General features: G+C 43.2%; 1 protein-coding gene across 1 annotated transcript in view; it reads right to left on the reverse strand.

Annotated features, from left to right (window-relative positions):
* The window catches only part of Upp2 (uridine phosphorylase 2), a 37,481-nt gene that overhangs the window by 2,665 nt on the left and 21,184 nt on the right, over positions 1–13,632 (reverse strand). Inside the window, 2 exon segments of the mRNA XM_051166205.1 lie at positions 10,498–10,644; positions 12,584–12,793. Of these exon segments, the coding sequence (XP_051022162.1) occupies positions 10,498–10,644; positions 12,584–12,793 (357 nt within the window).

Consider the following 13,632-nt stretch of genomic DNA (forward strand, 5'->3'; position numbering starts at 1 on the left):
TTTTATTATGTGTATGCATTATAGAAAGACTTAGTCAATCTAACTAATATACGCATCATCTTACATACTTAGTTGCATAATAACAATTAAAATGCACTCATTTAGATACTTAGGTATATACATTATTATCAACAATACTCACAATATTTATTAGTGCATTAAAATTTGTTCTGCTATGTAACTGCAACCTTGTACCCTTTGACCAACATGTCCACATTTCCACCAACCCTCCACGCCCTCAGCATCTTACAACCATGATTATAATTTGTATTCCTGTGAGTTTGAGTGTTTTAGATTCCATACATGCCTGCGTGAAATTGTGCAGCGTCTCTTTCTATGCCTGCCTTATTTCACTTAGCACAGTGTCTTAATTTGTCTTGTTTCAAACACCCAAACCTCCTTTTCTCTAAGACAAGAGTGCTCCATCTTATATGTGCGTCGTATTTCACCCATGCAGTTATGGCTGATGATGGCTGTGATTGACTTTCTAATGGTGGTGGCTGTGAGCGGTATGGTAGTGAGTACTAGCGATGGCGTCTTCCACAGGCTGAGTACAATTCTTTAGGTTACATATTCAGATTGTCTCACACCATGGTCATTCTATTTTTAGTCTGAGCAGGATGGCTGTGTTAATTGATCTATACCTCTGTCACCAGCATAATAGGGTTCCTTTTTTTTTTTTTTTAACCTCCTCACCAACACTTGTAATTATGTGTCTTCTCAGAGCCATTGTAACAGGCTCTCAATAATCATCAATCCACTTGTTTCCTTGCTATTCAATTGTATGAACTTCTTATGCATTTTGGATATAAATGTCTTAATATTCAGTTTGCAAATATTCATGCATCCTTGTGTTTGGTTTAGTTCTTGCTGCATGCTAGGCAATTATGACGTCATAATTCAGGTAGCCATGTCATGAACTCATGAACGAGGAATTATTTTTGTTCCTGTAGACAGATGATGGAATGAAGGCTTAGAAAGGTTAAACAAATGGTCCATCATGACCTAACTGCTAAGTAAGTACCTAGGCAATCCCCAAGTTCCTAAACCACCGCATCCACATCTCTCCTGAGCTGGTACATGGTGAACTGTTAGAACTTGCCTTGGCCTGCCCATCAAACTGACGCTTACCATCAAGTAAACAGCAACGGAAATATTCAACTGGACAAGAGTCTAATATTTCGTCACCTAGGATCCTTTTCACTCAAAAGTCACTAAGTTGCTTGAACAGGTGAAGAAGAGAAAGGGAGAGCCAGTGACTTCCCTGGCTTTTCAAATTAATGAGCAGCAGGTCCGTGAAGTGTGATGTGGCTGGCACACACAGGGGGCATTGAAAGTCCAGCTCCAATCTCTCACTTGGCAGAAGGATAAGAAGGAAACCCATGCCCTGTACTTTCCACAGAGCAGGCACCAAGAGGACTGTTTCCCTTGAATTTTAAGGGCAAGGTCAAATCCAGAGAGAGCAAGTAACAGCAATTCTGGTTTTGCTTTTTCCACTCAGGAGAGGCCCCTAACAAGCAGCATATAATGATCTTGTCACCTAATTATTTCCATGAACAAATGAAGGGGACTAATTACCTAAAACAACCTGTCAAAATGAAGCCTGTGGCTTTGCTGCCATAATCCGTAGATTAGACATGGCTCCTGGGGCCAGAGGGACACTTAGTGACCTAGCTGTCACCGAGAACATTGTCAGCTACCTGATCCAGGAGGAATGTAATGGGAAACCACAGGTCTAAAGGAGAGTTTACTGTGTTCTGAGCCCAGTCAGTACTGCCTAGCAATTCTCAGCCCTTTGGCATCACTTATGGCCTCTTAGAGAAGCTGATCAAAATTGCTGCTGTGTCTTTTTCACATTAAAACAAGCAAACAAACAAATTACATGTACTTCTATGTACACAAAAAAACTGTGGATGATTTTTGGGAGCCAGAGCCTCAATAAGCTCATACATTAATTCCTTTAAGTTCCATGTGGCCTTTCAGTCTGCTGTGTGAGCAGCTCCTTTATGATTCAGATCAAACCTCCAACAAGATTTTGCATTAATTGGCGGGCAGGGTAAGGTGCATCGAAGATAACAGGGTTGGGAGCCAACACCAATGTACACAGTGGAAGCCACATTGGCTGGCTGTTAGAAGAATGGGAAAACAGCAAAGGTTTGTGTTGTAGCTCCCAGCCTGACTTACCTGTCTGCTCCTCTTTTTTCCTCTCTTTACCTCCACCTTCTCACGCTCAATCGTCTGTTTTTTTTTTTTTTTTTTTTTTTTCAATGTTTGAATTTATAAAGCCACCATTCTTTTGTTCTGGGCTACCTGGTGGAAGGCACTAGAGCCATAGCTTTGCATTTCCTGTGTTTCCTCTGAGACTTTGATCTTGGCAGACTCCCAATAAGCAGGTGGAAAAGCTCTCATTCAGAGAGACCAGGGCTATGCCCAGATCTCTAGGTCCTTAAAGACCACCAGGAGTCCAAAGCCATATGCAAAAGCAAGGAGCCTTCATTCAAGCTCGAGCATGGACCCTCAAATCTCACTCATGCAGCCTGGTCGCAATCAATCTATAACATCTGGGAAAATTAGGTACTTGATTGGTTCTAGCCTAGGGTGGTTTCTTCCTGGAACCGTTTGTGGTTTTCCAGCAACAGAGGTGAACTTGGGGACAGGTTCAACATGGTGCCTGCTGACAAAATGGAGTACATTAGCTAGGGCTCTTCAGCCAGCTGGACCAGAGACATACAGATAACTGTTCCTGTGGGTTTATGTTCCTCAAAACTTGATCTGTTGGTCACCTGTATCCAAACTGGAGACTACAGATAATTCAGATTCCTAGGTTTCATCCAGGACACATGAACCAGAGTGTTGGGGGGAGGGGGGAGATGTGCTAAGGACAATTAATACGTATAGAAAGCAGGTCTTTCTGATTGAACTATCTGAAAACTACTTTAAAGACTCTCAACCGCATTCTTGAATCAAACCACATAACCACAAATGTACATACCTGGAGCCTAATTCTTTGGGCCAATAAAGACATGTTGAATTAACTGGAGCTTTTTACATTACATCCTTTGATTGTTCTGCATGTCTTATAAAAGTATTATTAGAAATGCTTTCTGTTACAGCATAGCTGACAATATTCACTTGTTCAATATTTGAATAAAGTTTTGCCAAAAAAAGAAAAAGGAAAGAAAACACCTCAAATGCTTTCTTTCATTATATAACAAAAGTCGAAGAACACAACTTGTTTTCATTTTCACTTGAGAAGCCCAGAACTGAACCCAGGTGTTTACATTTAGCACTGGATTCCTGGGTAGAGTCTTTGGTATGGAGGTTCCTACGAATATGACCACTCCTTTACATAAACAGCTCCTATTCTTTTTCTCTTGTTTGTTGAAAATATTCCTTTCCCATTGAAAGCTGTTCATGGTGTTTTCTCTAGTACAGGTGGGCACAGACCATCTTTCAACAGTAACTGCCAGTTTGTGACATCACGTGAAGGAAGCATCAGCCAGAAGGCAGTGATGTCAGATCTAATCTGTCCTTGCTCTTGCTTAGCTGTGTTTCCTTAGGCTTCCCAGTTATTCTCTCTAGACCTGGCTTCATCCTCTCAGAAAAGGACATCTTTCTGAGGTCTCCCAAGCTCCCATTTTCCACCTCGGGCCTCATATTACATTGTCAGTAGGAAGACTATGTTGTCATCCCTGAGGAGCAGCTGTACTGGGACCTTGATCTTCTGCTGGATACCAGGCCATGAAACAAAAATGCCTTGGGAAATACAAGTAATGCAACCTGGTCTCTGGTCCTGGGGTCATAGCAGAGAGAGGCTAGTACAGGCTGTGCCAGCCATGCAGAAGGTCTGTTGGCAGTGGCAAAAGAAGGTTAAGCATTAGAATTAAAATCAGTCAACCCAACACTATACTGGTTTTAATTCAAAATATACAAAAATATCGCAAAGTAAGGTTTTTTTTTCCCCTGAATCTTGTCTTTGTCAAATTAACAGGACAAAAATAGCTAAGTGTTAGCATTTGAAATGTTTCATCTCAAAGGACAGAAAGATATTTGAGGCGATCAAAGGTAGCTCAATTTGATCATTAACAAGGATATACACATATTGAACCCTACACGGTTACCACTCAGTGAAATGAGTACTGCAAGGTGTGCTGTGGTGGCACAGATCTGTAACCACAGAATGGGCGGCGGGGGTTGAGGCAAAAGTGAAGGCCAACCTGAGCCATATGGCAATGCCTCACCACCACCACCCTGTACAAAGTAATAGGTGAACTACTTATTCACACCTGATTTCTCAGATGTGAAATCTGAGATGTCCTGGAGTGGCTATGCAATACCACTGAGTGTCTCCTTAGCTTTTTATTTGACTCAGCACTAACTGCTGGGACCACCCAGTCCTTAGTGTTTGCTGGCTGAAGCAAGAGAATTCTCTCCTCACAACAGTTATAGCACAAAACCACCTCTGATTTTTGAATGGTGCGCATTTTGGTTCTTTGGTCCAGAGACTCCCCAGCCTTATGTTTTCATGGAAATGCATAACAGTGTTTCTGGAGTAAATGGCCTAAGTCACACAGATCTGAGATCAGATCCCAGCTCAGCTACTTACTTGGGGGAAGGTGGGAAAGTTAAGGCACCCTTAGCAACCATTTCTCTTAGGAGATGATAGTGTCGAGAGCTATAAGTGGTTGCTAAATATCTTTGTGGAACAATTTTTCAAAAAACTCAATTTATCTCTATTTGTGGGTTAAATACTATAGCTACAAACCTAAAATAATCATCAGGTTTTTTTTGTGGTAACATCTTTTGGGCTTTGTCAGTGGTCACTATGCAGGTCCCAGATAACAAGAGTCTTCATTGCTGGGAACATCCACAGTAGAATTAAAAAATTGAATTCAAGTTGAGCTTCTGTTTCCTTTTATTGAACAGTTTCAAAGTTATTCTCTAAAGAATGAATACCTCCCTAAGTTACAAGTAGCTGTCAAAAGAAATAACATGGAATTATTCCTTTACTCTGTAGAAAAACCACTGTGAGTTGCAGACAACTAAAGGCATTGAGAAGAGCTTGAACAGAGCCTAATCTTAGACAAATATTAGGTTTTATATATTACTGTGCAAGCTTGTGTCAAAAAAAAGGTCTATCTTTAAAAACTAGATACAGGCTGACTATATTTATCACAAGTTTAGAGCCTGAGAGGGTTATCATCTTTGATCACAAGGCCGGGGGCTCAATTGAAGCAAATTTCACTGTAAGAAAGGGACAGACAGAGATGCATGTGCTCAGCTCTGTTGCTTTGCTGTTGGCCCATTTTGCATTGCTCTGAACGTACAGCTTTCTAATGCAGGGTGATTTGAAGCCTACTATTTCCTTACTCAGATCTTTGTTAAGGCGGCACTGGATCCCTACTGTGTATGTCTGAAACAATGTGAAAAAGAACAACAGTGACACCACGTCTCCTGGATGGGGAGGCCTGGTGGCACTCAGAGGAAGGACAGTAGGCTACCAAGAAGAGACTTGATACCCTATGAGCATATACAGGGGGAGGAAGTTGCCCTCAGTCACAGTCATGGGGGGGGGAGGAGTAAGGGAGAAATGGGAAGGAGGGAGGAATGGGAGGATACAAGGGATGGGATAATAATTGAGATGTAATATGAATAAATCAATAAATTAAAAAAATAAATAAATAAAAGGAAAAAAAAGAATAACAGAGACAGATGGGTGTCAGTGGCCTTAGTCCAGGCAGTTTGTCTACCTACAAATAACAGCAGACTCGGAGACTGCAGGTTTGCATAAATCTAACAGCAAGGGGCAATCTTGGCTCCAATCCTTCAAACAATTCTTAAGCGCTAATGTGACCAGTGAGTGAAGGACCTGGTTTTCTACGGCCATTTTCCAAAGTCGAGTAGAATTTCATTGTCATTCTTTACAGTCACTCTCTCAGCAAATATTTATGGAGTTCCCATATGGCAGACATTATTCTAGGTGTTGGGCATTGAACAATGGCAAAGTCCCTGTACTTCTGCTGCTACGTCTCAATCGAGAAAGAACGCTCACCTTATGCACTGTGATGATTTGGTTTTGTCACTTGAAATGTATTCGAGTCAGCTGAGAAGAGGAAACTTCAGCTGAGAAATTGTTCCCATGGCCTTAGCCTATGGCATGCCTGTAGGTCATTTTCTTGATTAATAATTAATATGGGCGGAGCCAGCTCACTGTACACAGTACCATCCATAATCAGGTGGTCCTGGGTTGTATAAGAAAGCAGGCTGAGGAAGCCATGAGGAGCGAGCCTGTAAGTATCATAGGGCACAACTCCCCTGAAGGATGAACTGAGGTGCGGGAGTGTAAGCCAAATCAATTCCTTCCTCCCTTAGTTGCTTTTCATCAGAGTGCTGCATCATAGCAACAGAAAGCAAACTAGAGCACACATTATATAAAGTAATACATAATATATAAGCGAACCATAAATATAGCTAATAGTGTTGGATATGCAACAGAGAAGAGAAATAAACTATAAAAACATGAGTGATTGGGTTTGAGTAGTCGAACAGTGGTCCCCAGAGACCAAGTCTCACATTAATTGTGAAGATAAGTGGTGAGCTGGGTGGACACAAGCCTTCCCTGGGCCAGGCAGATGCAGAACAATCCATTTCTGCAAGGGTTCTAACTCTGTGACCAGGTCCTCTGAGATAGGACGGAGGTTCCTAGAAGAGTGATGCTAAAACAGAACATTATCCTAAGGCAGAAACTGTATCAGTTCTCCCATGGGTGTGGATTCATGGCAGTTGTTCAGCTAGCTGTCTTGTAGTATAAAAAAGCCATCAGAGAAGGCAGCCTGAAGCACAGGGTGGGACAGGGCAGTGACTGTGGAGGGCAGTGAGGTCTAGAGAGCCAGAAATTCATGGGTCCTGGACTCTGGGGTCAGGTGAGAGAGCTCCATGCTGCTTGCCTGCCATTCATGGCCTTCCTGATTTTTTTTTTTTTTTTTTTTTTTGCTAGAGTGGCAGCCTATGAATGTACCCTCAGCCTTTCCCCCAAAGCTTTCCTGGCTCACGGAGTGGGTTAGTAAACGGGCTAAAGTCAGAGAGGGCCATGTGCCAGTGCCCAAGCTTTACCACTGGGAAACGGCGAGGGGAGAATGTTATGAAGTGGTGATGAAAGATGGGGACATGTAGCAACCTGTGGATGGGCCTGTCGCCTGGCCCTGATAGTTGTTGCTCTTCCAGAGCCAACATACCATGTTTTAAAATCTTTTGAACCAGAAATATAGCCAATGGTGTTGACTATACAACAGAGAAGAGAAATAAATGATCTAAGTATGAGTGACTGGTGGAGTGATCTTTAAAAATCCACCTTTTGAAACAGTGGTGTCTTGGGGGAGATAAACAGCTCCTGTGACTGGGAAGAAATTTGCACAGTTAAGACTTGGATGAACTACAGAGTTGCAGAGCTGCTTTAGAGTGTGTGCTGACAGTGAAAAGGGATCTGCATGATGAAACGGAGGCTGCAGCCTTGGAAGAGAGAGACCCGCAAGGATGCCTAACCCAGCAGGCAGAAGCTACAGCAGCAGCAGAGAGAAGAGAATGCTGCTGAGAGATGGAGAAAGAGCTGCAGGAGGCAGTGAGAACAAGGTCCTGAGATCTGCCACAAGGACAGAAAGGCTCTCTTAAGAGAATGGCTTCCCTCAGGTCTTCGAGGACAAAGGCCTACAATGTTCCCCGGGGGCCAATAGATAACTTTTATAAAAAGGATTCAAGGACAGCACCACACTTATACCTGTGTGCCTATTGGCTCAGCATTTTACATTTGACTGCATTGGTTACCAGAATCTGCTCATTTCCATATTAGCAGGGATATGAGACAAGTGGTCACTTCTTTTCATAATAAAGAAACCCCAGAAGGTGTTCCGTAGAGCAGAAATCTTCTGCATTGCTGCTCAAGCAAGGTCAAACTGCTCCACTCTTGCTAATTTGTTCAGAGGAAAGCAGGTTATGGTTTCTCTGAAAGTGAGTACTATAAGCAGTGTGAGGCGGGGTGGGGGTGGAGGTGATGGCTATACAAACCTAACTAAATGCCTACTAAGTGTGTAAATCTGCCTGTAATTCTGGCCTCAGAAAGCAGAGAAAAGGTTTTCCCCAGAGCAAGCTGGCCAGCAGGACTAGCCCTGTCATTGAGTTCAGGGTTTGATTGACGTAGGGGAACAACTGAGGATGGCTCCTACCTCCAGCTTCTACAAGATATGTACACTCTCATACACAAGTGCCCACACACATACAAACATGCGCACCACACACATACACATAAAAGTGGAAAAACTAAACAGCACAAGGAAGAATCTGTGGTTCCTCACTCATATAGTGCAAGGACTGTTGTATACATGTACCCTGAGGTCACAGTGGTTAAGAATAGTGTCTCTGCAATTAATCTCCTTATGAATGCTCTTTTATTCCAAAGTTCATTCTCAGAAATGTTACAACATGCATAGTGCTTGTAGCATTCATATGAAAATGGATTGGTTGGAAGGATAAATGGTAGAATTCAGGATTATTTTTGTGAAGTGTTATTCTCTGGGCAGCAGAGAAAAACCTCTCCTGGGGTGCTGCCAACATCACTGACCACTCCTCTTTGGTCTTCTTCATCTCCCCAACTTTTAACTTGGATCGCTTTCTATCTATGTCTATTGTGTCTCATCCACTGTATTGGCTTCAAATGTCATCTTTACACCTTCAATACACAAGTTCACTCCTCCAGTCCAAACTCTTAATCTAAGCCCAAGAGTTATTAGTCCTTACCTCCTGGCAACACCCAGCCTATCTCAAAGACGATGTACATCAAAGAACCTCCTTATGGAGATGGCTTCAGATATGGCAAACAAGCCATTGAGCAAAATGTCCTGTTTTGGCTACAGACAGAATTTTGCCTAAAAATAGGCAAGCTTGGACACAGGCAGAGTTGACGGCCAAACTCTGCCAAGACAGGCTAAGAAAGTCCTCAATAGTTCCTGCCTTACAAATATGTCTGTCAGGTATACTGGGCCAGAAGGCTGAAGGTGATGCTCCAACATTATAGAGAGTTTTGGGTGACTGTTCAGGCAGCAAACTGTCTCTGTCAAATTTTTTCACTTTGGAAGCTGCTAACCTGCACTTCGCGTTTACTCAGGTAATTAATTTTATTCCTTCTCATGTCTCTGATGTGGCTGAAGACCAGATAGTCTAGTTTACAATTAAGCTTAGTTGTTTAGGGGTTAAGATGTTTTTAGATCTAGATAGATGTTTTAAGTTGATAGAGATGAGAGATGATAGATACTGATTTACATTCAGAATTTTAGGCTCACCAACAAAGCATATATGTTTTCTTCAAGGCTGCCAAGTACAAATAGCCAAAACACTATAAATGTAACATTAATATCATTCCCGATTGTTTCGTGGTTCTTCTAGCTGCAGGTAGTTTATTTTATGTATGTTTAAGAATATAAATGTATAGGTAAAAAAATAAAATAAATATTTTTTTAAAAGTCGTAAGTCAGCCAGCTTACTTGACCTCCGTTTGACAGTCCCTGCTGCCAAATTCTCACCTAAACACACTCGTCCCAGTTGTGATAAGTTCACCCTTCTGGGTACTCTTAGGGTCTGCCTCTAGAACTCACATCCAATGTCAGCAATCCTTGGTGGGTTTTTCTTTTGACTTGTGCAGAGGCTAACTGCATCTCCCTGCCCTCTGCTATCCCCGTGGCCCTTCGTGGCTCCTTGGATGGCTGACCTGTTGTCCTTCTTATGCCTTTTCTGGCTTCTGCTCTGGCCCTATTAGTTTCTTCCTTGCTCAGCATCTAGGAAAGTCTACAGAAACTTCTCTTTTCAGAGCTCTAGAATACATTCCAGTTTCCAGACAGAAAGTCAAAGTCTTAGAGGTGGTAGGAGAGGCCTGCCCTCTTCCCCACCCCCACGTCTCTCCCCACCCCCTCCCCGCACTTTTCTCCGCCTGTTCCTGAAGCACACCTGCATGCTCCTGATATATTTAGCTTTGCATTTACACCTTCCAGAATGTGCTTCCCGGGTTTCCATGTGGCCTTTCCCAAATGGCACTTTTCCTCCTACCTTTTCCTGACCTCGATAATTAAAATTATGACTGATAGACTATTTTAGGAATCTCTCATTTGCATCTTGTCCCAACAAATCCAATTATGATAGAAAACAGCAGCCACTACCAAGACAGAGAACAATGGACCTGCAGTTGAGTCCTAGCTATGTCATCAGCCAGCAGGTGCCCTTGGATATTTGGATTTTTGGTCCTTGGGCTTTGTCTCCTTATATCCATGGTGGGGGCAATGTCTTACCTGTTCACAAAACACTATGAGATGATGCATACTATAAATAGTTGTAGGGCAAGCATTTAACACGAAATATAATTTCCCTGGGCCCTCTTTCCTTCTCCTGCAGAATGAACATAAGATGCCTTTGTGAAAAAGAGGACGGGTTAATTGGTATTCACAAGAAATGTACCTTTCAGACCACACAGTCTACACATGGCAGCGAACACCGTCGATTCCATCTCGATGTTCCTGACTCCAGCTTTGTATGCTCTCTTCAGGAAGTCCAGCTTCTTCTCTCTCGAGAAGGAACATAACGCTCCGTCTAGACGACCTTGGCCTGAAAGGGGATGGAGCGAATTAATGGCTGCTGCCTCACCTCAGTGTGGCAGTGGCGTCTTGAGAAGGCTGGCTTACGATGCATCCGTACCTGCCTCTTGAGTGAGTCTCTTTCTTGGGAATTAACCTGGCACTGAATTCTCTCCTCCCTGGAGCCTTTTCCCCCAAAGGACTATAAAGCATGGCCACAGCTGGCTCAAATCTCACACCCAGGGCAGAGTGTATGCATAGGAGTGCCCGGGTTCTGAGGGACAGTGGGGGAACATCAGGAATGGGATGAGGGGATACAGAGAATGCTGTCCTTTAAAGAGACCCTCACGCTGCCCCAGTGACAGGGGGACAAGCAAGGTGGAGACACTGGAGGAGAAGAGGTTTCATACCTCAATGACACTCCTGAGGCAAATGGTTTGGACACTGCCATTCTCCACATGACCACCCCAGCCAGGCACAGGCAACCGGTACATCCTTTGTCCTGCACATACCCCTCTGGCTTCATGCTACCCCTTCCCTTAAGTTTTCAAATCCAGATTCTTCCTATTATTCCTGGCTTAGTTGATTTCACCTGGTTGACCAGTGGGGCCAGAAGGACAGATGTGGAGAACAGTCTGATGTACTCCTGCACCGTGTGTGCATTCCAGCCTTTTCTTCCCAGCAGTGCCCGGATGGAAGCTGGCCACCCTCCATCCTTGCACGGTCCTTCTCAAAGGCCTTCCTCTCCGTTGCCTCTGTTCTCTGTGGTTCCCATCCTAGTCAGCAGGTTTTCCTTATTCCTCTCCTTCTCTTTGGTGTTGTCTGCCAACACCTCTGTCTTATTTAGTTAGGCCCAGAGGCTGTAGGTAATGTGAATGTGAGGGTCTGCCCAGGCGATAGGATTTGCCTCACTTCACCCACAGCACAAGTGCCCCAGATGCAGGCCAGGGCTTTCCTGGAATGTCATGTATATACTATGTTGTACTTTTTAGTGCTACTTTATGTAATGTCAGCAAGCCAGAAATCTGGATTTTCATATGGAAAGCTCTAGAAATTACAAATGCTGGCAAAATAATTCACACTGGGCCAATGGAAACACTGACTCCACCAGGCTTCTGTGACTGAGCTGTGACTAAAATGAGGTGCCTAAGGTCCTATGGCACTCTCAGCCTGCTCATCTACCTGCCTCCAACACCTTTACTAACCTGGACAAATGTGAACTTTTTAAAGTAATATGTAAACTTTAATCTAGAGAAAGGGAAAGGAAGTTGCTAATGACATCTTAAGATTATTTATGATTATTATATAACTGTAACTAAGCATAAAATTTGCTAAAAGCCCAGCATGCAATGGTGTCGAGGCACTGTAGTTTCTTCTGTAATAAGCAGGCTCTATCCTTGGAGGTTGTCTTGTCTTGTTTTTCTTTTGCCTAGTCTCGTCATTCCCTCAGAACAAGAGCTACTGTTTGGCAGTGACCATCAACTTAACCCTAAACCAGGTGTGGAGACCAGGCTGTGGGATAAAAGCCCTGCTGAGACGATCACATCCCACAGGGTCTGTCTAACTAGACATTTCTCTCTGCTTCCCAGTCTCCTTTCTTGGCTCGGGTTCAGGGGAACGACAAAAGCACAGAGCCAATATGTTCCTCTTTCTTAAAGTCAGCAATCTAAGGAAAAGTCGTGAGCAGAGAGAAGATGCTGTCAATAGCATTTTAGTATTCTAATTGATATAGGATTAAACCCATTCTCAGTTATAAACCCATTCTCAGTTATAAACTCATTCTGCATGCTTCTTGGATGCTTATTACGCCCTTATGTTGTTATGCTTTAGTAAGTAAAAAGGTTATTTGCTTCCTTTTGAAAATCTACACTATTAATTGGCTAGCATGCAGTTTTAATACAGATTATGGGTTTTCATAACAAGCTGCTGGTGTTTTCCTACCGCCTTCATGGTGGACAAATGATTCTCACCTTCATAAAAATCATAGGTGCACATCGTGTGTCCGATGAGGGTCGGGAAGTTGGGGATTTCTCGGCTACAGTTGAGCAAATCATCAGCCAGTTCCTTGTCAAGTTCAGTGCTTCGGGTGACCACGTTGTCCAAGATGACCTGCTCAAACCGAGGCTTGAAGAAGGAGTCTACAGCTGTATCTGTTATTACAACAGACCCCGGGGCAATCCCTGCAATATGGAATAAATAAGTGAGCCCAGAAAATTGCTTGGAGTTGGCTTTTGTGACATGCAATATGTAACCTATTCTGTCAACATTAATTAATGCTGTTTGTTAATGATTCCCCATTTTCCTCTTTACAAAAATATTTTTTTTCCCAAGTGCAATCAAATAACCTTTACAACAGGCATTTTTATTGGCTGTCTTTTCAGATTCGCATTTACAATGTGGTGGGGTTTAGACTTCAAGACGAACATGACTCTTGGACATGCAAATTAGTGCCAGCCTTCAGGCACCAACTTGAATAAATTAGGTCAGGAATAAAGTAAACGAGCCTGCCAGCAAGTAGCTTTCACAAAGTGAGATGACTACTTGATATTTAATCTTCCTACAAACTCCTCGATTACTATAATTTCTTGGCAGCTTTCTCCTCTCTTCCTCCAGATTCTTATCACACACCCTTCCTTTTCTCCATGCAAATTAGGCCTCTTGGCTGCCTTTCTAGTGCTGCAAAGCCTGGGCCCACTGAGATGCCCTTTTCTGTCAACCCTGACTCTCCCTGCCTGGATGTGCGCTTGTCCTCCCTGACTCCCTTTCATCACAGTAATGTCAGCGTTCCTCAGGTGTCAGCTGGAGTCTCTCCCTTCCAAAAGTCAGAGCCATGGAAGGAGAAGCAATGAAATGAGTATAAATAATAGGTAACACGGATGGGTTACAGTGAGTTTCTTGGGCCCTTCCAGGACTCATCTTTTGATCTAGCCTGATTTCTACAGCCTGCGTAAGGAGATGTGTCTAGGTGGTGCCCTCAACAGTCTCTCTCCTGATACCCATCACACTCTTTCTTGCTGCC

The sequence above is a fragment of the Acomys russatus genome, chromosome 24 (assembly GCF_903995435.1).
Source record: "Acomys russatus chromosome 24, mAcoRus1.1, whole genome shotgun sequence".
In the NCBI taxonomy this organism is placed as follows: Eukaryota; Metazoa; Chordata; class Mammalia; order Rodentia; family Muridae; genus Acomys; species Acomys russatus.